This window comes from Pleurodeles waltl, chromosome 2_1 (genome assembly GCF_031143425.1).
Source record: "Pleurodeles waltl isolate 20211129_DDA chromosome 2_1, aPleWal1.hap1.20221129, whole genome shotgun sequence".
Taxonomy (NCBI): Eukaryota; Metazoa; Chordata; class Amphibia; order Caudata; family Salamandridae; genus Pleurodeles; species Pleurodeles waltl.
Genome location: NC_090438.1, coordinates 34,619,540 through 34,646,018, shown reverse-complemented (window position 1 = coordinate 34,646,018; position 26,479 = coordinate 34,619,540). Strand labels below are relative to the sequence as shown.

General features: G+C 49.5%; 1 protein-coding gene across 13 annotated transcripts in view; it reads right to left on the bottom strand.

Annotated features, from left to right (window-relative positions):
* The window catches only part of MED12 (mediator complex subunit 12), a 786,294-nt gene that overhangs the window by 486,635 nt on the left and 273,180 nt on the right, over positions 1–26,479 (bottom strand). For all 13 annotated transcript variants that reach the window (XM_069209253.1, XM_069209261.1, XM_069209285.1 and 10 more), the window contains one exon: positions 18,192–18,419. In XM_069209253.1, the coding sequence (XP_069065354.1) occupies positions 18,192–18,419 (228 nt within the window). The remainder of the gene's footprint in view (positions 1–18,191; positions 18,420–26,479) is intronic.

Below are 26,479 nucleotides of genomic sequence, written 5' to 3'. Positions count from 1 at the left end.
TGCAATTTTCAACAGTTCCTGGGGGAGGTAAAGTAATGTTAGTTTTTGCAGGTAAGTAAACCACCTACGGGGTTCAGTTTGGGGTCCAATGTAGCCCACCGTTGGGGGTTCAGAGCAACCCCAAAGTCACCACACCAGCAGCTCAGGGCCGGTCAGGTGCAGAGTTCAAAGTGGTGTCCAAAACACATAGGCTTCAATGGAGAAGGGGGTGCCCCGGTTCCAGTCTGCCAGCAGGTAAGTACCCACGTCTTCGGAGGGCAGACCAGGGGGGTTTTGTAGGGCACCGGGGGGGGGACACAAGTCCACACAAAAAGTACACCCTCAGCAGCGCGGGGCCGGCCGGGAGCAGTGTGCAAACAAGCGTCGGGTTTCCAGTAGATTTCAATGGGAGACCAAGGGGTCTCTTCAGCGGTGCAGGCAGGCAAGGGGGGGGGGGGGGGAGCGCTCCTCGGGGTAGCCACCACCTGAGCAAGGGAGAGGGCCTCCTGGGGGTCACTCCTGCACTGGAGTTACGATCCTTCAGGTCCTGGGGGCTGCGGGTGCAGGGTCTTTTCCAGGCGTCGGGATTTCAGAGTCAGGCAGTCGCGGTCAGGGGGAGCCTCGGGATCCCCTCTGCAGGCGTCGCTGTGGGGGCTGGGGGGGGGGGGGGCAACTTTGGTTACTCACAGTCTCGGAGTCGCCGGAGGGTCCTCCCTGAGGTGTTGTTTCTTCACCAGTGGAGTCGGGGTCGCCGGGTGCAGTGTTGCAAGTCTCACGCGTCTTGCGGGGATTGCAGGGGTCTTTAAATCTGCTCCTCTGGATACAAAGTTGCAGTCTTTGTTGAACAGGGCCGCTGTTCTCGGGAGTTTCTTGGTCTTTTGGAAGCAGGGCAGTCCTCTGAGGATTCAGAGGTCGCTGGTCCCAGGGAAAGCGTCGCTGGAGCAGTTTTCTTCTGAAGGAGGGAGACAGGCCGGTAGGGCTGGGGCCAAAGCAGTTGGTGTCTTCTTCTTCTCTGCAGGGTTTTTCAGCTCAGCAGTCCTCTTCTTCTTTAAGTTGCAGGAATCTAGTTTCCTAGGTTCTGGGGAGCCCCTAAATACTGAATTTAGGGGTGTGTTTAGGTCTGGGAGGGCAGTAGCCAACGGCTACTGTCCTTGAGGGTGGTTACACCCTCTTTGTGCCTCCTCCCAAGGGGAGGGGGTCACATTCCTATCCCTTCTAAAAGTCAGAGTCACCTCAGCTCGGGACACCTTAGGGGCTGTCCTGACTGGCCAGTGACTCCTCCTTGTTTTTCTCATTATCTCTCCTGGACGTGCTGCCAAAAGTGGGGGCTGTGTCCAGGGGGCGGGCATCTCCACTAGCTGGAGTGCCCTGGGGCATTGTAACACGAAGCTTGAGCCTTTGAAGCTCACTGTTAGGTGTTACAGTTCCTGCAGGGGGGAGGTGTGAAGCACCTCCACCCAGAGCAGGCTTTGTTTCTGTCCTCAGAGAGCACAAAGGCTCTCACCGCATGGGGTCAGAAACTCGTCTCTCAGCAGCAGACCAGTCAGTCCTGCACTGAACAATTGGGTAAAATACAGGGGGCATCTCTAAGATGCCCTCTGTGTGCATTTTTTAATAGATCCAACACTGGCATCAGTGTGGGTTTATTATTCTGAGAAGTTTGATACTAAACTTCCCAGTTTTCAGTGTAGCCATTATGGTGCTGTGGAGTTCGTGTTTGACAGACTCCCAGACCATATACTCTTATGGCTACCCTGCACTTACAATGTCTATGGTTTTGTTTAGACACTGTAGGGGTACCATGCTCATGCACTGGTACCCTCACCTTTGGTATAGTGCACCCTGCCTTAGGGCTGTAAGGCCTGCTAGAGGGGTGTCTTACCTATACTGCATAGGCAGTGAGAGGCTGGCATGGCACCCTGAGGGGAGTGCCATGTCGACTTACTCGTTTTGTCCTCACTAGCACACACAAGCTGGCAAGCAGTGTGTCTGTGCTGAGTGAGAGGTCTCCAGGGTGGCATAAGACATGCTGCAGCCCTTAGAGACCTTCCTTGGCATCAGGGCCCTTGGTACCAGAAGTACCAGTTACCAGGGACTTATCTGGATGCCAGGGTCTGCCAATTGTGGATACAAAAGTACAGGTTAGGGAAAGAACACTGGTGCTGGGGCCTGGTTAGCAGGCCTCAGCACACTTTCAATTGTAAACATAGCATCAGCAAAGGCAAAAAGTCAGGGGGCAACCATGCCAAGGAGGCATTTCCTTACAGGTACCAACTTCATGTCAGCATACCTAAAACACATGTGGAATGAGTGTGGAGTGACTTACAAATTCACTACACCATACCATCCACAAACTAATGGCTTAGTTGAGAGATTCAACAAGACATTAAAAGGCATGATCATGGGGCTCCCAGAAAAACTCAAAAGGAGATGGGATGTCCTCTTGCCATGTCTGCTTTTCGCTTACAGAGAGGTGCCACAGAAGGGAGTAGGATTCTCACCCTTTGAACTTCTGTTTGGCCACCCTGTAAGGGGACCACTTGCTCTTGTTAAAGAAGGCTGGGAGAGACCTCTTCATGAGCCTAAACAAGACATAGTGGACTATGTACTTGGCCTTCGCTCTAGAATGGCAGAGTACATGGAAAAGGCAACCAAAAACCTTGAGGCCAGCCAACAGCTCCAGAAGTTTTGGTATGACCAAAAGGCTGCACTGGTTGAGTTCCAACCAGGGCAGAAAGTCTGGGTTCTGGAGCCTGTGGCTCCCAGGGCACTCCAGGACAAATGGAGTGGCCCTTACCCAGTGCTAGAAAGGAAGAGTCAGGTCACCTACCTGGTGGACCTGGGCACAAGCAGGAGCCCCAAGAGGGTGATCCATGTGAACCGCCTTAAGCTCTTCCATGACAGGGCTGATGTGAATCTGTTGATGGTAACAGATGAGGATCAGGAGGCAGAGAGTGAACCTCTCCCTGATCTTCTGTCATCAGACCCAAAAGATGGCTCAGTAGATGGAGTGATCTACTCAGACACCCTCTCTGGCCAACAGCAAGCTGATTGTAGGAGAGTCCTACAACAGTTTCCTGAACTCTTCTCCTTAACCCCTGGTCAGACACACCTGTGTACCCATGATGTGGACACAGGAGACAGCATGCCTGTCAAAAACAAAATCTTTAGACAGTCTGACCATGTTAAGGAAAGCATCAAGGTGGAAGTCCACAAGATGCTAGAATTGGGAGTAATTGAGCGCTCTGACAGCCCCTGGGCTAGCCCAGTGGTCTTAGTCCCCAAACCTCACACCAAAGATGGAAAGAAAGAGATGAGGTTTTGTGTGGATTACAGAGGGCTCAATTCTGTCACCAAGACAGATGCTCATCCAATTCCCAGAGCTGATGAGCTCATAGATAAATTAGGTGCTGCCAAATTCTTAAGTACCTTTGACTTGACAGCAGGGTACTGGCAAATAAAAATGGCACCTGGAGCAAAAGAGAAAACAGCATTCTCCACACCTGATGGGCATTATCAGTTTACTGTTATGCCCTTTGGTTTAAAGAATGCCCCTGCCACCTTCCAAAGGTTGGTGAATCAAGTCCTTGCTGGCTTGGAGTCCTTTAGCACAGCTTATCTTGATGATATTGCTGTCTTTAGCTCCACCTGGCAGGATCACCTGGTCCACCTGAAGAAGGTTTTGAAGGCTCTGCAATCTGCAGGCCTCTCTATCAAGGCATCCAAATGCCAGATAGGGCAGGGAACTGTGGTTTACTTGGGCCACCTTGTAGGTGGAGGCCAAGTTCAGCCACTCCAACCCAAGATCCAGACTATTCTGGACTGGGTAGCTCCAAAAACCCAGACTCAAGTCAGGGCATTCCTTGGCTTGACTGGGTATTACAGGAGGTTTGTGAAGGGATATGGATCCATTGTGACAGCCCTCACTGAACTCACCTCCAAGAAAATGCCCAAGAAAGTGAACTGGACTGTGGAATGCCAACAGGCCTTTGACACCCTGAAACAAGCAATGTGCTCAGCACCAGTTCTAAAAGCTCCAGATTATTCTAAGCAGTTCATTGTGCAGACAGATGCCTCTGAACATGGGATAGGGGCAGTTTTGTCCCAAACAAATGATGATGGCCTTGACCAGCCTGTTGCTTTCATTAGCAGGAGGTTACTCCCCAGGGAGCAGCGTTGGAGTGCCATAGAGAGGGAGGCCTTTGCTGTGGTTTGGTCCCTGAAGAAGCTGAGACCATACCTCTTTGGGACTCACTTCCTAGTTCAAACTGACCACAGACCTCTCAAATGGCTGATGCAAATGAAAGGTGAAAATCCTAAACTGTTGAGGTGGTCCATCTCCCTACAGGGAATGGACTTTATAGTGGAACACAGACCTGGGACTGCCCATGCCAATGCAGATGGCCTTTCCAGGTTCTTCCACTTAGAAAATGAAGACTCTCTTGGGAAAGGTTAGTCTCATCCTCTTTCGTTTGGGGGGGGGGTTGTGTAAGGAAATGCCTCCTTGGCATGGTTGCCCCCTGACTTTTTGCCTTTGCTGATGCTATGTTTACAATTGAAAGTGTGCTGAGGCCTGCTAACCAGGCCCCAGCACCAGTGTTCTTTCCCTAACCTGTACTTTTGTATCCACAATTGGCAGACCCTGGCATCCAGATAAGTCCCTTGTAACTGGTACTTCTAGTACCAAGGGCCCTGATGCCAAGGAAGGTCTCTAAGGGCTGCAGCATGTCTTATGCCACCCTGGAGACCTCTCACTCAGCACAGACACACTGCTTGCCAGCTTGTGTGTGCTAGTGAGGACAAAACGAGTAAGTCGACATGGCACTCCCCTCAGGGTGCCATGCTAGCCTCTCACTGTCTATGCAGTATAGGTAAGACACCCCTCTAGCAGGCCTTACAGCCCTAAGGCAGGGTGCACTATACCATAGGTGAGGGTACCAGTGCATGAGCATGGTACCCCTACAGTGTCTAAACAAAACCTTAGACATTGTAAGTGCAGGGTAGCCATAAGAGTATATGGTCTGGGAGTCTGTCAAACACGAACTCCACAGCACCATAATGGCTACACTGAAAACTGGGAAGTTTGGTATCAAACTTCTCAGCACAATAAATGCACACTGATGCCAGTGTACATTTTATTGCAAAATACACCCCAGAGGGCACCTTAGAGGTGCCCCCTGAAACTTAACCGACTGTCTGTGTAGGCTGACTAGTTCCAGCAGCCTGCCACACTAGAGACATGTTGCTGGCCCCATGGGGAGAGTGCCTTTGTCACTCTGAGGCCAGTAACAAAGCCTGCACTGGGTGGAGATGCTAACACCTCCCCCAGGCAGGAGCTGTGACACCTGGCGGTGAGCCTCAAAGGCTCACCCCTTTGTCACAGCCCAGCAGGGCACTCCAGCTTAGTGGAGTTGCCCGCCCCCTCCGGCCACGGCCCCCACTTTTGGCGGCAAGGCTGGAGGGAACAAAGAAAGCAACAAGGAGGAGTCACTGGCCAGTCAGGACAGCCCCTAAGGTGTCCTGAGCTGAGGTGACTCTAACTTTTAGAAATCCTCCATCTTGCAGATGGAGGATTCCCCCAATAGGGTTAGGATTGTGACCCCCTCCCCTTGGGAGGAGGCACAAAAAGGGTGTACCCACCCTCAGGGCTAGTAGCCATTGGCTACTAACCCCCCAGACCTAAACACGCCCTTAAATTTAGTATTTAAGGGCTACCCTGAACCCTAGAAAATTAGATTCCTGCAAACTACAAGAAGAAGGACTGCCTAGCTGAAAACCCCTGCAGAGGAAGACCAGAAGACGACAACTGCCTTGGCTCCAGAAACTCACCGGCCTGTCTCCTGCCTTCCAAAGAACTCTGCTCCAGCGACGCCTTCCAAGGGACCAGCGACCTCTGAATCCTCTGAGGACTGCCCTGCTTCGAAAAAGACAAGAAACTCCTGAGGACAGCGGACCTGCTCCAAAAAGACTGCAACTTTGTTTCCAGAAGCAGCTTTAAAGAACCCTGCAACTCCCCGCAAGAAGCGTGAGACTTGCAACGCTGCACCCGGCGACCCCGACTCGGCTGGTGGAGAACCAACACCTCAGGAAGGACCCCCGGACTACTCTCCGACTGTGAGTACCAAAACCTGTCCCCCCTGAGCCCCCACAGCGCCGCCTGCAGAGGGAATCCCGAGGCTTCCCCTGACCGCGACTCTCTGAAACCTAAGTCCCGACGCCTGGAAAAGACCCTGCACCCGCAGCCCCCAGGACCTGAAGGACCGGACTTTCACTGGAGAAGTGACCCCCAGGAGTCCCTCTCCCTTGCCCAAGTGGAGGTTTCCCCGAGGAAGCCCCCCCTTGCCTGCCTGCAGCGCTGAAGAGATCCGTTGATCTCTCATAGACTAACATTGAAAACCCGACGCTTGTTTCTACACTGCACCCGGCCGCCCCCGCGCTGCTGAGGGTGAAATTTCTGTGTGGGCTTGTGTCCCCTCCCGGTGCCCTACAAAACCCCCCTGGTCTGCCCTCCGAAGACGCGGGTACTTACCTGCAAGCAGACCGGAACCGGGGCACCCCCTTCTCTCCATTCTAGCCTATGCGTTTTGGGCACCACTTTGAACTCTGCACCTTACCGGCCCTGAGCTGCTGGTGTGGTGACTTTGGGGTTGCTCTGAACCCCCAACGGTGGGCTACCTTGGACCAAGAACTGAACCCTGTAAGTGTCTTACTTACCTGGTAAAACTAACAAAAACTTACCTCCCCCAGGAACTGTGAAAATTGCACTAAGTGTCCACTTTTAAAGTAGCTATTTGTGAATAACTTGAAAAGTATACATGCAATTGAAATGATTCAAAGTTCCTAATGTACTTACCTGCAATACCTTTCAAACAAGATATTACATGTTAAATTTGAACCTGTGGTTCTTAAAATAAACTAAGAAAAGATATTTTTCTATAACAAAACCTATTGGCTGGATTTGTCTCGGAGTGTGTGTACCTCATTTATTGTCTGTGTGTATGTACAACAAATGCTTAACACTACTCCTTGGATAAGCCTACTGCTCGACCACACTACCACAAAATAGAGCATTAGTATTATCTATTTTTACCACTATTTTACCTCTAAGGGGAACCCTTGGACTCTGTGCATGCTATTCCTTACTTTGAAATAGCACATACAGAGCCAACTTCCTACATCTCTGTACTAGACATTATGCTTCTAAAAGTTGCAATACTTTTTAAGAATCTAAAACTAGTTCTAGGTTCTAATTCAAACTTTCACAAAACTTTTAAACTCTAAAAGGAAATGCTAAACAGGGACTAACACAAGGCCCTAGCAGGACTTTTAAGAATTTAGAAAAATAGCTCAAATTGCAAAAATCAATTTCTAATGACAATTTTTGGAATTTGTCGTGTGATCAGGTATTGGCTGAGTAGTCCAGCAAATGCAAAGTCTTGTACCCCACCGCTGATCCACCAATGTAGGACGTTGGCTCTGTATGCACTATTTCAAAGTAAGGAATAGTATGCACAGAGTCCAAGGGTTACCCTTAGTGGTAAGATAGTGGCAAAAGGAGATAATACTAATGCTCTATTTTGTGGTAGTGTGGTCGAGCAGTAGGCTTATCAAAGGAGTAGTGTTAAGCATTTGTTGTACATACACACAGGAAATAAATGAGGAACACACACTCAGAGACAATTCCAGGCCAATAGGTTTTTGTTATAGAAAAATATTTTTTCTTAGTTTATTTTAAGAACCACAGGTTCAAATTCTACATGTAATATCTCATTTGAAAGGTATTGCAGGTAAGTACTTTAGGAACTTTGAATAATCACAATAGCATATATACTTTTTACATAAAACACATATAGCTATTTTAAAAGTGGACACAGTGCAATTTTCAACAGTTCCTGGGGGAGGTAAAGTAATGTTAGTTTTTGCAGGTAAGTAAACCACATACGGGGTTCAGTTTGGGGTCCAAAGTAGCCCACCGTTGGGGGTTCAGAGCAACCCCAGAGTCACCACACCAGCAGCTCAGGGCCGGTCAGGTGCAGAGTTCAAAGTGGTGTCCAAAACACATAGGCTTCAATGGAGAAGGGGGTGCCCCGGTTCCAGTCTGCCAGCAGGTAAGTACCCGCGTCTTCGGAGGGCAGACCAGGGGGGGTTTTGTAGGGCACCGGGGTGGGGGACACAAGTCCACACAGAAAGTACACCCTCAGCAGCGCGGGGGCGGCCGGGTGCAGTGTGCAAACAAGCGTCGGGTTCTCTGTAGATTTCAATGGGAGACCAAGGGGTCTCTTCAGCGGTGCAGGCAGGCAAGGGGGGGGCTCCTCGGGGTAGCCACCACCTGGGCAAGGGAGAGGGCCTCCTGGGGGTCACTCCTGCACAGAAGTTCCGTTCCTTCAGGTGCTGGGGGCTGCGGGTGCAGGGTCTTTTCCAGCCGTCGGGACTTTAGGTTCAGGCAGTCGCGGTCAGGGGGAGCCTCGGGATTCCCTCTGCAGGCGTCGCTGTGGGGGCTCAGGGGGGACAACTTTGGTTACTCACGGACTCGGAGTCGCCGGAAGGTCCTCCCTGAGGTGTTGGTTCTCCACCAGTCGAGTCGGGGTCGCCGGGTGCAGTGTTGCAAGTCTCACGCTTATTGCGGGGAGTTGCAGTTCTTTTGGAGCAGTGCCGCTGTCCTCAGGAGTTTCTTGTCTTTCTTGAAGCAGGGCAGTCCTCTGAGGATTCAGAGGTCGCTGGTCCTTTGGAAAGCGTCGCTGGAGCAGGTTTCTTTGGAAGGCAGGAGACAGGCCGGTAAGACTGGGGCCAAAGCAGTTGGTGTCTTCTGTTCTTCTTCTGCAGGGGTTTTTCAGCAGTCCTCTTCTTCTTGTAGTTTCAGGAATCTAAATTCTTAGGTTCAGGGAAGCCCTTAAATACTAAATTTAAGGGCATGTTTAGGTCTGGGGGGTTAGTAGCCAATGGCTACTAGCCCTGAGGGTGAGTACACCCTCTTTGTGCCTCCTCCCAAGGGGAGGGGGTCACATCCCTAATCCTATAGGGGGAATCCTCCATCTGCAAGATGGAGGATTTCTAAAAGTTAGAGTCACTTCAGCTCAGGACACCTTAGGGGCTGTCCTGACTGGCCAGTGACTCCTCCTTGTTATTCTCATTATTTCCCCCGGCCTTGCCGCCAAAAGTGGGGCCGTGGCCGGAGGGGGCGGGCAACTCCACTAGCTGGAGCGCCCTGTGGTGCTGGAACAAAGGGGGTGAGCCTTTGAGCCTTTGAGGCTCACCGCCAGGTGTTACAGCTCCTGCCTGGGGGAGGTGTTAGCATCTCCACCCAGTGCAGGCTTTGTTACTGGCCTCAGAGTGACAAAGGCACTCTCCCCATGGCCAGCCAGCAACATGTCTCGGTTGTGGCAGGCTGCTGGAAACAGTCAGCCTACACAGATAGTCGGTTAAGGTTTCAGGGGGCACCTCTAAGGTGACCTCTGGGGTGTATTTTACAATAAAATGTACACTGGCATCAGTGTGCATTTATTGTGCTGAGAAGTTTGATACCAAACTTCCCAGTTTTCAGTGTAGCCATTATGGTGCTGTGGAGTTCGTGTTTGACATACTCCCAGACCATATACTCTTATGGCTACCCTGCACTTACAATGTCTAAGGTTTTGCTTAGACACTGTAGGGGCACAGTGCTCATGCACTGGTGCCCTCACCTATGGTATAGTGCACCCTGCCTTAGGGCTGTAAGGCCTGCTAGAGGGGTGACTTATCTATACCTGCATAGGCAGTGAGAGGCTGGCATGGCACCCTGAGGGGAGTGCCATGTCGACTTACTCGTTTTGTTCTCACCAGCACACACAAGCTGGCAAGCAGTGTGTCTGTGCTGAGTGAGGGGTCTCCAGGGTGGCATAAGACATGCTGCAACCCTTAGAGACCTTTCTTGGCATCAGGGCCCTTGGTACCAGGGGTACCATTTACAAGGGACTTATCTGGATGCCAGGGTGTGCCAATTGTGGATACAAAAGTACAGGTTAGGGAAAGAACACTGGTGCTGGGGCCTGGTTAGCAGGCCTCAGCACACTTTCAATTCAAAACATAGCATCAGCAAAGGCAAAAAGTCAGGGGGTAACCATGCCAAGGAGGCATTTCCTTACATTATGCCCATTTACTAAACACTTACAGAGGTGCTAAAGGGGCCTGGTCACTTGGGGATTAGGTGTCTTGTTTTGGGGAAGGAATACTGGCACTCAGGACCTGGTAAGCAGAAACCCAGTGCACTTCAGTCAATTTTGCATCAAAACAAAAACCAGACAAAGTGAGGGGTACTCCAACCAGACCCCAGCTGCCTACAGCCTTCTAGTGTTTTCCCTTGACGTCTGCCTGTTGATGAGGTTCTTCAGCTTAATCCAGTGTTTTTTTCAGTGTTTTTCTAAAAAAAAAAAAAAAGTATTTTTTCCTACTTTTGCAATCCTGAGTTCTCAAACACATGGTGGTTAAAAAACGGGAGGTGAATTCCTAAATGTTTCACACTGTAAACCTGAAAGTAATAGGAAAATTTGAGAAAAAGCAGCCAGAAACGTCCCGTGGTCCCTGATCTGGCTATATGAGATGGGCTCGATACGAAGTGTGGATGTCTGGCACATGGGGGAGCTTCTGGCGAGGATGGGTTGACATCTCTAGTAACATCAAGTACCAGGGGTGTCTGGCCCATGTTGGCGCCACTAGGATGAAGGGTCACTGACATGTCTCATCATCTTCATCACATACGGGTTGAAGGGAAGAGGCAGAAAAGAGTACAATAATATCCCTGACTAGTTCATTGATAAAGCATTGCCCACGGACTGTGGTGGTGGTACCTGGATCCAAACTTATGGCATTTTACGTTTTTGGGAATGGCAAAGAGGTTTTTAGTTGTGGTCCCCCACTGCTGAATGTACTTACAAGGGTTTGGAGAGGAGCTCCCACTCATGGACCCGTTGGTGTGACGTCCTGAGCTGATTCGGAAAATCTTTCTCCAGCCCTGGCAAATGCTCCATTATCAGGTGAAGGTTGTGGTGCACTGCCCAATGCCAAATCTGCTGTGCCAATGCTGAGAGCTGCTTGTGATGTGTGCCTCCCTGCTTCAGTAAGTGGAACATGGCTGTCATGTTGTCTGTTTTCAACATCGTCTTTCTCCGTATGAGTGGAAGGAACACACTGAGTGATAGTCAATCATATGTGGCACTGTTGTTGCTGCCAGGGCCACAGTCCATCCTTACCCCACAAGAGAGGTTTCGGTGCTGATGGCCACTTAGGGAAGATCTGCAGAGGAGCAGATTGTTGCTGTTCCACCAAAGCAGAGAATGCAGACTCTTGGTAGTTGCCAATACTTGATCCTCCCAACACCCTTCTGTATTTCCCATTGCATCAGTTGTTATTCTTGGAGTGGACGTGTGTGCAACCTGGCATGTGGCACAGCTGCTATGCATGAGGCCATCCTTGCAAACAACTTTATGTCAGTTCAAATAATAGGCTGGTGTGCTTGAGAGAGTAGCTATGGTATGGTCATCACCCTCTGGTTGTTATGGTACCCTTGCCGGGTAGGGTTTTGAACAATGACCCTAGGAATGGCAGACTGTTGGGGCTGCAGATGCGATCTCTTTTCAGTGATGGTGAAACACAGGCTGTGAAGCAGAGAGACTGCAGCCAATAACTACGTGTGGAAAGATGTGAGTGGATCTCAGCACAGGTGGGCCACAGTCATTGTCAAACACCTTGTGAATACCCTTAGAGCTATAGTGACTCAGAAGCGTAGCACCCTAAACTGGCAGTGCTGTTCACTTGCCACAGGTACTGGTTGTGCTCTGGGAGTATTAGTTTATAGAAAGGTGGCATCTTTCAGATTGAGAGCTATCGTGATGTCATGGCGCAGCAGAGGGATGAAGTGCTGACGGGTGACCATATGAAAGTGTTCTGAATGGATCCATCTCTTTAATGGTCAGAGGCTAGAAACAATCAGGGTGCTGTCCTTTATGGGAATTAGAAAGTAAAAGGAGTACACCCTCTGGCATCATCGATGTGCTGATAGTAGGTGCATTAACCCCTTCGGCAAGACTGCTTGAACCTCTTCATCTGGAAGGTGAACATGGGCTGAGCAGATTCCACGGAGGCGAGGTAGTATGGTGCAAGATATTATCCTTCACGTAGAATACAAAGTACTCGTTGATCAGAAGTGGTGTCTTCCCACGAGATAGGAAGCGCCTCAATCTACCCAACAGGTGTTGTGTGAACCAGGGAAAAGAAATTGAGTTGCTGCTCTGCATCAGAGGAGCCCCTGGTTTTACCTCCTCTGCAACTGTCATGCCCATTCTCCCTGCTGCAGCAATTTAACGACTGCTGGTATGTCAAGTGAGGAGGTTTTTATTAGAGCCTCCTGGATTGGACCCTCCTCTGCATTGCTTCTTCCGGCACTCTGCCTGGAAATTGGAGGATTTAGGGGTACCCACAAGACCAATTTCTGTATCACTCAATCTTCTCAAGCATCTGCTCCACCAGATAGTGGAACAGATGCTTGCCGTCAAAAAGTACACAGATTGTTGTTGCACCTCAGGCCTAAACCTGGACACTCTGACCCATGCAAAGGAGTACGTCAGAGTTAATGCCCCTCACTACCCCGTGTGTTGCATTAGGAGTACAGCTAATATCATCGCTAATAGCCCTAATCTCTGTGACCAATTCCTTTTCCCTACTGCGGAAGGCCTCCGGTGGGTGCTACACCACCTCCTCCATTTCCTCCAAGCGACAATGATCGTAGTTGGAAAGGAGACCTATTGAGTAGGCAACACATCTGTGTGAGACTACTAGACACCACCCATGTGCCAGCTGCATCATTTTACTTGGGACTTCATCAGGACAAGAAGCCTCTCCTCTACCCCGCACGGAAGTCCTCTTATGGCTGTATAGACCTCTAGCAAATCCAGAATAAAGTGCCCCCTTACGGAAGCTAAGTCATCTGGCACCAGCGTGTTCTTTTCTTTAGATCTTCTTGGAGTGAAGACCCTAGGCTTCCTTGTTTGAAGTCTGCTTATCTACGGCTCATGTGAAAATGCGTGAGGTGGAAGCAGTGCTATTGGAGTAGGGGCTTTGGGTGGCACTGGTGGTAAAAAGGTGGTTCTGGTGGGCAACTCTTAAACCCGTTTCACTGCCAAGGAAATCCTTTGTTCTGCCTTCCTAGGCTTGATCAGATCAAGCAGCAGGAGGGCATAAACCTGCCTGAGGGGTGGAAGCAGCTTGGGCTGGCCAGAAAACCCTAAAAGGCTGGTGGTAGCAATGCTGGGGGTCCTCTAAGGAGCCCCCAGAGTGCATGGAATCATACTTCCAATACTGGCAACAGTATTGGGGTATGATTCCAACATGTTTGGTACCAAACATGCCCAGGTTCGGAGCTACCATTATGTAGCTGGACATAGGTAGTGACCCATTTCAGCTGCATCGAAGGCATACTGTATGGTGGTGTTAGAGATGGTTTTGTCTTCTGAGGCTCTCTCTTCCAACCTGGTTTCTGAATTCGTGAGGAAGGTGCTGCAGAAGTCCCTCCATCTCCTCCTACTGACTGCAGAGTGCCCAGAGGTTAGCTCAATTGGCAATGCACCAATAGGTAGTGGCCCCTAATGCTGCCTGTTGTTCCTCTGCATCTATACACTTGCTCTCCTAGTCAGGTTGGGGATCGTAGCCTGTCGATTCAGCAGCAGCACGTTTGTGGGCAGTACCTACCACCAGGAAGTCTGGGGGACATGACCATTAATGTTAATGGGAATGAGGGAGAAGGTGTTAACTTATGTTTTATCCTGGGTGCAACCACCCATCCTCTTACTAGTTTCTTAAACGTGTTGGGGCGATCTTGAGTATTCCCTTGAGCATCAACTGCAACTTGAGGAATACTTTGTCCTAGAGAGCGTCACCACTAGGAAGGTATCACACTCAGGCTTTATGGTATGCAGCCACCTGCTGTATAATCCTGTGGTACTGTAGGAAGTTGCCTCTGTATTTATTATCTCAAAGTGAGAGATAGTGTGCACAGAGTCCAAGGGTTCCCCTTAGAGGTTGGTAGTGGCAAAATTAGATAATACTAATGCTCTGTTTTGTGGTAGTGTGGGCGAGCAGTAGGCTTATCAGAGGGTAGTGTTAAGCATTTGTTGTACACACACAGGCAATAAATGAGGAACACACACTCAAAGACGTAACTCTAGGCCAATTGTTTTTTTATATAGAAAAACATATTTTCTTAATTTATTTTAGAACCACAAGATTTAAGATTTCGGGTAAGTACATAAAATGCAGGGTACTTCACACAGGTAAGTAGAGAACTTTGATTTAAAACAGTTGTAAACACAGTTTAGGTTAAAATGGCAATAAGCTATTTTAAAAGTGGACAGTGCAGAAATCAACAGTTCCTGGGGGAGGTAAGTTTGGTTAAGTTTCTCAGGTAAGTAAAGCACTTACACAGTCAGTTTCCTGGGCATAGGCAGCCCACCGTTGGGGGTTCAAGGCAACCCCAAAGTCACTGCACCAGCAACACAGGGCCGGTCAGGTGCAGAGGTCAAAGGAGGGCCCAAAACACATAGGTGCCTATGGAGAACAGGGGTGCTCCGGTTCCACTCTGCTAGCAGGTAAGTACCTGCGTCCTCGGGGAGCTGACCAGCGGGGTTTTGTAGAGCACTGGGGGGACACAAACAGGCACACAAAACACAACCTCAGCGGCACAAGCAATGGAGGGACCCTGGAGTCACTTAGGCGATGCAGGCAGGGCACAGGGGGGCTTCTCTGGCCAGCCACCGACTGGGCTAGGAAGAGGGCCGCCTACTGGTCACTCCTGCTCTGGTGGGTGGTTCCTCTCGGTCCTGGGGGCTGCGGGTGCAGTGCTTGGTCCAGGCGTCGGGTACCTTACTACCAGGCAGTCGCGGTCAGGGGGAGCCTCTGTATCCTCTCTGCAGGCGTCGCTGTGGAGGTGCAGGGGGGGGTCGACTCAGGTTACTCATGTCATCGTAGTCGCCTGGGAGTCCTCTCTGCGGTGTTAGTTCTCTGGAGCTCGAGCCAGGGGCGTCGAGTGCAGAGTGAGAAGTCTCACGCTTCCTGCAGGAAGAAAGAGTTCTTTGGACATTGCTAAAAACTTGCAAAGTTGTTGCTGTTTTTGAACAGTGCCGCTGTTCTCTGGAGTTTCTTGGTCCTTCGGGTTCAGGGCAGTCCTCTGAGTCCTCAGAGGTCGCTGGTCCCTGTCAGATGTGTCGCTGTGCAGGTTCTTTGAGTCTGTCCTGGAGGACGGCTACACCCTCTATATGCCTCCTCCCCGAAGGGAGGGGGGGGCACATCCCTATTCCTATTGGGGGAATCCTCCAATCTCAAGATGGAGGATTTCTAAAGGCAGGAGCCACCTCAGCTCAGGGCACCTTAGGGGCTGTCCTGACTGGTGGGTGGCTCCTCCTTGTTTTTCTCATTACCTCCTCCAGCCTTGCCGCCAAAAGTGGGGGAAGTGGCCGGAGGGGCGGGCATATTTACTAGCTGGGATGCCCTAGGGTGCTGTGACAAAAAGCATGAGCCTTTGAGGCTCACCGCCAGGTGTTACAGTTCCTGCAGGGGGAGGTGAGAAGCACCTCCACCCAGTACAGGCTTTGTTCCTGGCCACAGAGTGACAAAGGCACTCACCCCATGTGGCCAGATGCTCATCGGGTTGTGGCAGGCTGGAAGAAAATGCTCAGCCTAGCACTAGGAGTCGGGATGGTATTCAGGGGGCATCTCTAAGATGCCCTCTGGGTGTATTTGACAATAAATCCCACAAAGGCATCAGTGTGCATTTATTGTGTTGAGAAGTTTGATACCAAACTTCCTAGATTTCAGAGTAGCCATTGTAGAACTGTGGAGTTCGTATTTGACAAGCTCCCAGACCATATACTCTTTATGGCTACCCTGCACTTACAATGTCTACGGTTTTGCTTAGACACTGTAGGGGCATAATGCTCATGCACTTATGCCTTCACCTGTGGTATAGTGCACCCTGCCTTAGGGCTGTAAGGCCTGCTAGAGGGGTGACTTACCTATGCCACAGGCAGTGAGAGGTGGGCATGGCACTCTGCGGGGAGTGCCCTGTCGACTTAGTCATTTTCTCCCCATCAGCACACACAAACTGTGAGTCAGTGTGCATGTGCGAAGTCCTCAACAGGACATGCTCTAGATCCCCAGCCCAGACATGTTTATATCAGTCTTCTCACAGGCCTTTTGCTGGCAGTGAGTAAAATGTGACTTCATAGTCCTCTAGTGGGGAGCAGGAACTAGGACTGCCAGTTTCGGAGTATGACTGGGGTGGCCTATGTGGGGAATGTGAAGTAGCTGGTGAGGGCAGGGGGTCAGGGTGAAAGTGGTGGGGGGGGAAGGTAGAGGGGTTGGAAATAGAGGAGTAGTAGCCTTGCCTTTAAGCATTTTATTGCAGTGTAGGCTGAAGAGCGTCATCCAGTACTGGCATGTCCTTGAATGGCAGCCACTTTTCCTTCAGCAAAGTCTCTACAGTAACAAAAGAGATCTTCCCCCATATGGATATAGATACCAAACCACCTTTGCCTTTCGTTGATGATCTCCTGAAGCTGGAAAGAGCCCTCTGGGCCGGCCATGGAAGGATGTCTCGTCACCAATGGGGCTTTCCACCTCGGAGGATGTTTTGGTGCCTCAGTGCCGACAGGCTTCTTTGGGCTCAAGGGCATATATGAGTCGGAGCCCTTGGCTGGATTCAGTCTCCGTTCAGGTTCCGTGCCTCAGTGTCACTCCATGCCTGGGGGCAGCGGAGGGCCTGTAAGTGACAGTGGCGTACGCGCGGAGCTCACATTTGAACTCCTGGAGGGTGGTGCTCTGTCTTGGCGTGTGGCTTGGAGTGAGGTTTGTGTGCTTCTTTTTCAATTACACTCTTGGATATCGGGGTCTACTTTGTACAAGGGTCAGTGTCAACAAAAGTAGATGGCACATTGTTGCCCCCTTCTTACTCCGGATGAGAGGGAGCTGAAGTTGATGATCTCTGAACTGGGTTGGGCTGGTGAGCAGAGACACCCAATGGTCCTGCGTTCTCCTCTTCCTCAGCTCTAAGGGGAAGGCTTTGGCATAGATGTTCGGTGTCTTTTCGTTGGACCTCCTCATCCTGATGTGGGCCCACCATCTGTCTTTCCATTGGCAAAGGGTCTCCTTGCACCAAAAGGCCAAGAACAAGGTGCAGGTGGTGTCATCGTGGTCGGTGGAGAGATAGATTACAGACACTGTAGAGGTCAGCCCAAGGGTATCTGGCATTGCACTGAAAGCATTTCTAGAATTGCGTCCCTTTCATAACAGTCCATGTCTCTTCATTCTTCTGAGCCAACGATGGAAGATGTGTGTGGGGCCCTCCCGAAGTAGCAGCAGCACCCAGAGTCTCGGGGACCAGGTCTCCAACAGGTGCTCTTAAGCAAATCATAGGAGCAGAAAGGGACAGCTATTGTCAGAAAAGTCCTTCACGGTGATGGCAGTGGAAGATTTGACCATGCAGGTCTCAAGAAAGAAGCACTGAGACAGAGTCCCAGAGCACTGTAAAACACATCATAAGCTGATGGTTAAGAATAAACAGTCTAACAATGGAGTCAGTTCCCATGTGTATTGCCAATTAAGGGTGACGTTGCATGATAACTTGTGCCTTGAAAGACTTCAACAAACAACAACTTGCAACAGTCCGACCCTAACACTAGATGGCAGGAGTATGCAAAGCATGAGTATATCTACAGACGCACATGCACAACTAGGAGGAATGACAGCCCCACAAGTCCAATGAGTGCTGAGTCAACACCTATCAAATTTTCTGTGGGCAAACATAAAACTCTTTCCAGATGTCATTTATGCTCTTGGTTATTGTTTGCAGGTCTTAATGTTCAGAATATCCAATTAATTTTCTAAGTCATGAAGTGCAGATGCCACAGAACGCAGCTCCTGGACCGGCAACTGTTCATTGGGTTACTTTAAAGGCATTTTGCAAGGTATATGGTAGCAAAATTGAAATGAAGAGGAAGTAAGATATAACCCCTGCGCCCTTAGGGAGGGCGATAAGTCTAAGCCACAGAAACAAGCCAGCACATGCAGGTGTCTGAAGATTTGCAGAATGCGGGTGGAGTTATGGCAGTAAACATTTGAGAAGCACATCTGCATCACTGAGCACCCAGGTAAAGTCACCAACATTAAACAGCCACATGCAGAGCACTTACCGATCCGGGTCATGGTGCCCGACACACACATGCATAAGAGCGTTGCACACAAAGCTGTAGCGGTTGGCTGGGTTGTCATTCAGGATCTTGCCCAGCATTGCATAGCTGAAGTTGTGAGCTGACGGATTCACTATTGCATCAATCATGAACTCGGGCTCCCACAGCAGATTGGAGTCAGATGGCTCCACGTTACAATGGATGGTATTCTTCACTTTGGAGCAGAAATCGCTGGGAGGCAACAAGCAAGATGAAGAGATGTCAACAGAACAAACCAAAGGAGCACATAACAGAACAAACCTGTCACATAGCAGCCAGTGCTTCATTGCAAACAGAATTACAATGGATCAAACTAAAAGAAAATAGTTTACAATATATTTCAGTGATGTAATTCATAATCATCATGTGTGCAGGTATTTTGCCACTCTTTTCCTGGCCCCTGAACTGAGCATCTGCCCTTCCAGCATGTAATAAACAAGTTACTTACCTTTGCAGATTCCTCACTTGTAGAATATCCCCAGAAACTATAGAGGAACTAGAATATTTTTTAACGTTGCCCCTGCATGTGAGCAGGTGGCTTTGTGCGGCTCCGCTTTATCTCCACCCTGAAAGTGTGGGTTGGAGTCGCATATAACGGCTGTCCGCGCCCTCAGAAACAAAGCCCAAATACCAATTGCAAGTCCGCAGATCTTTAATTTGAGACCATTTTGTATGGAAAAAAGTCCATTTCAGAGAATGGTGGAGGACAGTGAGGAATCTGTGGTAAGCTAGATTGTCCACAAGAAAGAGCACTGCTACTTCTTGCAATGCGGGAAGCACCTGTGGGCCTGCAAGATGGGCAATTGGAAGTAAGCGTCCAGCAGGTTTGATTCTACCACCTAGTCCTTATGCATAAAGAAACGGAAAGTGAAGATTTAAGTTACTAGGAAACAACAGGAGTAAAACCCAGTTACAGTACAGTCTCCGAGGCCAGGATTCCCTATGGCCCTTTTCGCCAAGATAGCCATAACATCCTGCAGCAAAATGGACGAATGATTTTCTGAAAGACTCTCCGATGCGAGTGGGAGAAGCAGCAGGGCAGAAACTATTGGCAGGGTGTGGCACCATAAGGACTTTGTGCCAGACCCACCTTTCAGATGTTATGACTTACAACTCATCTAGAAAAGGACTGGCAGTCATGCTCCACTGAGGGCAAACTAAAGTGGCTTGAAGACTGCTTTCGAGAAGCAAAAGAGGGCTGGTATGTATTCTGTGTCTACGATTCTGGACATTGTCTGCTAGATCTGCCAACCAAACATAGAAAGTTTGGAGTGCCTGCTGCTGGAGTGGTGGGTCTTGGCACTGCCTATAGAAAAGCCCCTAGCGATCGCTCAGTGTGGAGAGACTGAGGGAGCAAATGGTGGCTGTAAGGAAATGCCTCCTTGGCATGGTTACCCCCTGACTTTTTGCCTTTGCTGATGCTATGTTTTGAATTGAAAGTGTGCTGAGGCCTGCTAACCAGGCCCCAGCACCAGTGTTCTTTCCCTAACCTGTACTTTTGATTCCACAATTGGCACACCCTGGCATCCAGATAAGTCCCTTGTAAGTGGTACCCCTGGTACCAAGGGCCCTGATGCCAAGGAAGGTCTCTAAGGGCTGCAGCATGTCTTATGCCACCCTGGAGACCCCTCACTCAGCACAGACACACTGCTTGCCAGCTTGTGTGTGCTGGTGAGAACAAAACGAGTAAGTCGACATGGCACTCCCCTCAGGGTGCCATGCCAGCCTCTCACTGCCTATGCAGGTATAGATAAGTCACCCCTCTAGTAGGCCTTACAGCCCTAAGGCAGGGTGCACTATACCATAGGTGAGGGCACCAGTGCATGAGCACTGTGCCCCTACAGTGTCTAAGCAATGCCTTAGACATTGTAAGTGCAGGGTAGCCATAAGAGTATATGGTCTGGGTGTCTGTTTTACACGAACTCCACAGCACCATAATGGCTACACTGAAAACTGGGAAGTTTGGTATCAAACTTCTCAGCACAATAAATGCACACTGATGCCAGTGTACGTTTTATTGTAAAATACACCACAGAGGGCACCTTAGAGGTGCCCCCTGAAACTTAACCGACTACCTGTGTAGGCTGACTGGTTCCAGCAGCCTGCCACACTAGAGACATGTTGCTGGCCCCATGGGGAGAGTGCCTTTGTCACTCTGAGCCCAGTAACAAAGCCTGCACTGGGTGGAGATGCTAACACCTCCCCCAGGCAGGAGCTGTAACACCTGGCGGTGAGCCTCAAAGGCTCACCCCTTTGTCACAGCACCGCAGGACACTCCAGCTTAGTGGAGTTGCCCGCCCTCTCCGGCCACGGCCCCCACTTTTGGCGGCAAGGATGGAGGAAACAAAGAAAACAGCAAGGAGGAGTCACTGGCCAGTCAGGACAGCCCCTAAGGTGTCCTGAGCTGAAGTGACTCTAACTTTTAGAAATCCTCCATCATGCAGATGGAGGATTCCCCCAATAGGATTAGGGATGTGACCCCCTCCCCTTGGGAGGAGGCACAAAGAGGGTGTACTCACCCTCAGGGCTAGTAGCCATTGGCTACTAACCCCCCAGACCAAAACACGCCCTTAAATTTAGTATTTAAGGGCTTCCCTGAACCTAAGAATTTAGATTCCTGAAACTACAAGAAGAAGAGGACTGCTGAGCTGAAAAACCCCTGCAGAAGAAGAACAGAAGACACCAACTGCTTTGGCCCCAGTCCTACCGGCCTGTCTCCTGCCTTCCAAAGAAACCTGCTCCAGCGACGCTTTCCAAAGGACCAGCGACCTCTGAATCCTCAGAGGACTGCCCTACTTCAAGAAAGACAAGAAACTCCCGAGGACAGCGGCACTGCTCCAAAAGAACTGCAACTTTGTTTCAAGGAGCAGATTTAAAGACCACTGCAACTCCCCGCAAGAAGCGTGAGACTTGCAACACTGCACCCGGCGACCCCGACTCGACTGGTGGAGAACCAACACCTCAGGGAGGACCCTCCGGCGACTCCAAGTCCGTGAGTAACCAAAGTTGTCCCCCCTGAGCCCCCACAGCGACGCCTGCAGAGGGAATCCCGAGGCTCCCCCTGACCGCGACTGCCTGAACTCCATTTCCCGACGGCTGGAAAAGACCCTGCACCCGCAGCCCCCAGCACCTAAAGGAACGGAACTCCTGTGCAGGAGTGACCCCCAGGAGGCCCTCTCCCTTGCCCATGTGGTGGCTACCCCGAGGAGCCCCCCCCCCTTGCCTGCCTGCAACGCTGAAGAGATCCCTTGATCTCTCATTGATTTACACTGAAAACCTGACGCTTGTTTCTACACTGCACCCGGCCGCCCCAGTGCCGCTGAGGGTGTACTTTTTGTGTGAACTTGTGTCCCCCCCGGTGCCCTACAAAACCCCCCTGGTCTGCCCTCCGAAGACGCGGGTACTTACCTGCTGGCAGACTGGAACCGGGGCACCCCCTTCTCTCCATTGAAGCCTATGTGTTTTGGGCACCTCTTTGACCTCTGCACCTAACCGGCCCTGAGCTGCTGGTGTGGTAACTTTGGGGTTGCTCTGAACCCCCAACGGTGGGCTACCTTGGACCCAAAACTGAAACCTGTAAGTGACTTACTTACCTGTTAAAACTAACATTACTTTACCTCCCCCAGGAACTGTGAAAATTGCACTAAGTGTCCACTTTTAAAACAGCTTATTGTGTTTTATGTGAAAAGTATACATGCTAATGTAATGATTCAAAGTTCCTAAAGTACTTACCTGCAATACCTTTCAAATGAGATATTACATGTAGAATTTGAACCTGTGGTTCTTAAAATAAACTAAGAAAATATATTTTTCTATAACAAAACCTATTGGCTGGATTTGTCTCCGAGTGTGTGTTCCTCATTTATTGCCTGTGTGTATGTACAACAAATGCTTAACACTACTCCTTGGATAAGCCTACTGCTCGACCACACTACCACAAAATAGAGCATTAGTATTATCTCTTTTTGCCACTATCTTACCTCTAAGGGGAACCCTTGGACTCTGTGCATACTATTCCTTACTTTGAAATAGTGCATACAGAGCCAACTTCCTACATTGGTGGATCAGCGGTGGGGTACAAGACTTTGCATTTGCTGGACTACTCAGCCAATACCTGATCACATGACAAACTCCAAAAATTGTCATTAGAAATTGATTTTTGCAATTTGAATTTTTTCTAAATTCTTTAAAGTCCTGCTAGGGCCTTGTGTTAGTCCCTGTTAGCATTTCTTTTAGAGTTTAAAAGTTTGTTAAAAGTTTGAATTAGATTCTAGAACTAGTTTTAGTTTCTTAAAAAGTATTCCAACTTTTAGAAGCATAATGTCTAATACAGATGTGAATGTGGTGGAACTCGACACCACACCTTACCTCCATCTACAGATGAGAGAGCTAAGGTCACTCTGTAAAATCAAGAAAATAACAATGGGCTCTAGACCTACCAAACAACAGCTCCAGGAGCTGTTGGCAGAGTATGAAAGAGCCAACCTCCCTGTGGATGGCAACACAGAGGATGAGGATAGTGACTTGGAGGAAGATTCCCCCCTACCAGTCCTATCTAGGGAGGACAGGGCCTCTCAAGCCCTGACTCCACAAATACTAGTCAGAGATGCTAGTTCCCTCACAGGAGGGACCAACTTCTCTGAAATCACTGAGGATAACTCCAGTGAAGAGGACACCCAGTTAGCCAGGATGGCCAAAAGATTGGCTTTGGAAAGACAAATCCTAGCCATAGAAAGGGAAAGACAAGAGATGGGCCTAGGACCCATCAATGGTGGCAGCAACATAAATAGGGTCAGAGATTCTCCTGACATGTTGAAAATCCCTAAAGGGATTGTAACTAAATATGAAGATGGTGATGACATCACCAAATGGTTCACAGCTTTTGAGAGGGCTTGTGTAACCAGAAAAGTGAACAAATCTCACTGGGGTGCTCTCCTTTGGGAAATGTTCACAGGAAAGTGTAGGGATAGACTCCTCACACTCTCTGGAAAAGATGCAGAATCTTATGACCTCATGAAGGGAACCCTGATTGAGGGCTTTGGATTCTCCACTGAGGAGTATAGGATTAGATTCAGGGGGGCTCAAAAATCCTCGAGCCAGACCTGGGTTGACTTTGTAGACTACTCAGTAAAAACACTAGATGGTTGGATTCAAGGCAGTGGTGTAAGTAATTATGATGGGCTGTACAATTTATTTGTGAAAGAACACCTATTAAGTAATTGTTTCAATGATAAACTGCATCAGCATCTGGTAGACCTAGGACCAATTTCTCCCCAAGAATTGGGAAAGAAGGCGGACCATTGGGTCAAGACTAGGGTGTCCAAAACTTCCACAGGGGGTGACCAAAAGAAAGGGGTCACAAAACCTCCCCAGGGGAAAGGTGGTGAGACAGTCAAAAACAAAAATAGTAAAGAGTCTTCTACAGGCCCCCAAAAACCTGCACAGGAGGGTGGGCCCAGAGCCTCTTCACAAAACAATTCTGGGTACAAGGGTAAAAACTTTGATCCCAAAAAGGCCTGGTGTCGTAGCTGTAGTCAGTCTGGACACCAAACTGGAGACAAGGCCTGTCCCAAGAAAGATACCACTTCTAACTCCCATCCAGCTAAAACTGGAATGGCCAGTCTCCAAGTGGGATCAACAGTGTGCCCAGAGCAAATCAGGTGTCACACTGAAGCTACATTAGTCTCTGAGGGTGGGGTGGATTTAGCCACACTGGCTGCCTGGCCCCCTAACATGCAAAAATACAGGCAGCAGCTCTTAATTAATGGGACAAGTGTAGAGGGCCTGAGGGATACAGGTGCCAGTGTCACTATGGTGACAGAGAAACTGGTTTCCCCTGGCCAATACCTGGCTGGACAAACTTATCCAGTCACCAACGCTGACAATCAGACTAAAGTACATCCCATGGCTATGGTAACTTTAGAGTGGGGAGGGGTCAATGGCCTGAAACAGGTGGTGGTCTCCTCAAATATCCCAGAAGACTGTTTGCTTGGAAATGACCTGGAGTCCTCAGCATGGGCTGAGGTAGAACTGAAAACCCATGCAGCCATGCTGGGTATCCCTGAACTGGTGTGTGTCAAGACAAGGGCACAGTGCAAGGCTCAGGGTGAAAAGTAGAGCTGGAGTCTGGAAGAAAGGCCCAGCCTACCAAGAGGAAAGGAAAGTCAGCTGGGAAACCAGCTGCAACACAGCAAGAAAAAGAGAACCTCTCTTCTCAGGAAGAAGTTCTGCCCTCTGAGGGAACTGAGCCTATGGAGCTGGAACCTTATCAGGTTGAGCTCTTAGGCCCAGGGGGACCCTCAAGGGAAGAGTTGTGTAAGGGACAAGAAACCTGTCCCTCTCTTGAAGGCCTTAGGCAGCAAGCTGCTGAAGAGTCCAATGGCAAGAAAAATGGAACACATAGGGTCTATTGGGAAGATGGACTCCTGTACACTGAGGCAAGAGATCCCAAACCTGGTGCCACTAGGAGAGTGGTAGTGCCTCAGGGTTTCAGAGAGTTTATTCTGACCTTAGCCCATGATATTCCCCTTGCTGGGCATTTGGGACAAACCAAGACGTGGGAGAGGTTAGTCAACCACTTCTACTGGCCCAATATGTCCCAGAAGGTTAAGGAGTTTTGCCTCTCCTGCCCCACCTGTCAAGCCAGTGGTAAGACAGGTGGGCATCCAAAGGCCCCCCTTATTTCACTTCCAGTGGTGGGGGTCCCCTTTGAAAGAGTGGGTGTGGACATAGTTGGTCCACTAGAACCTCCCACAGCCTCAGGAAATATGTACATCCTAGTAGTAGTGGATCATGCTACTAGGTATCCTGAAGCTATTCCCCTTAGGTCGACTACTGCCCCTGCAGTAGCCAAGGCCCTCATTGGTATCTTTACCAGAGTGGGTTTCCCTAAGGAGGTGGTGTCTGACAGAGGTACCAACTTCATGTCAGCATACCTAAAACACATGTGGAATGAGTGTGGGGTGACTTATAAATTCACTACACCATATCATCCACAAACTAATGGCCTTGTTGAGAGATTCAACAAGACATTAAAGGGCATGATCATGGGGCTCCCAGAAAAACTCAAAAGGAGATGGGATGTCCTCCTGCCATGTCTGCTTTTCGCTTACAGAGAGGTGCCACAGAAGGGAGTAGGATTCTCACCCTTTGAACTTCTGTTTGGCCACCCTGTAAGGGGACCACTTGCTCTTGTTAAAGAAGGCTGGGAGAGACCTCTTCATGAGCCTAAACAAGACATAGTGGACTATGTACCTGGCCTTCGCTCAAGGATGGCAGAGTACATGGAAAAGGCAAGTAAAAACCTTGAGGCCAGCCAACAACTCCAGAAATTGTGGTATGACCAAAAGGCTGCACTGGTTGAATTTCAACCAGGGCAGAAAGTCTGGGATCTGGAGCCTGTGGCTCCCAGGGCACACCAGGACAAATGTAGTGGCCCTTACCCAGTACTAGAAAGGAAGAGTCAGGTCACCTACCTGGTGGACCTGGGCACAAGCAAGAGCCCCAAGAGGGTGATCCATGTGAACCGCCTTAAGCTGTTCCATGACAAGGCTGATGTAAATCTGTTGATGGTGACAGATGAGGACCAGGAAGCTGAGAGTGAACCTCTCCCTGATCTCCTCTCATCAGACCCTAAAGATGGCTCAGTGGATGGAGTGATCTACTCAGACACCCTCTCTAGCCAACAGCAGTCTGACTGTAGGAAGGTCCTGCAGCAGTTTGCTGAACTCTTTTCCCTAACCCCTGGTGTAGGAAGTTGGCTCTGTATGTGCTATTTCAAAGTAAGGAATAGCATGCACAGAGTCCAAGGGTTCCCCTTAGAGGTAAAATAGTGGTAAAAAGAGATAATACTAATGCTCTATTTTGTGGTAGTGTGGTCGAGCAGTAGGCTTATCCAAGGAGTAGTGTTAAGCATTTGTTGTACATACACATAGACAATAAATGAGGTACACACACTCCGAGACAAATCCAGCCAATAGGTTTTGTTATAGAAAAATATCTTTTCTTAGTTTATTTTAAGAACCACAGGTTCAAATTTAACATGTAATATCTTGTTTAAAAGGTATTACAGGTAAGTACATTAGGAAATTTGAATCATTTCAGTTGCATGTATACTTTTCAAGTTATTCACAAATAGCTATTTCAAAAGTGGACACAGTGCAATTTTCACAGTTCCTGGGTGTAAAGAAATGGCTCCCTGTTGCAGTTACCCCCCACTTTTTGCCTGATACTGATGCTGACTTGACTGAGAA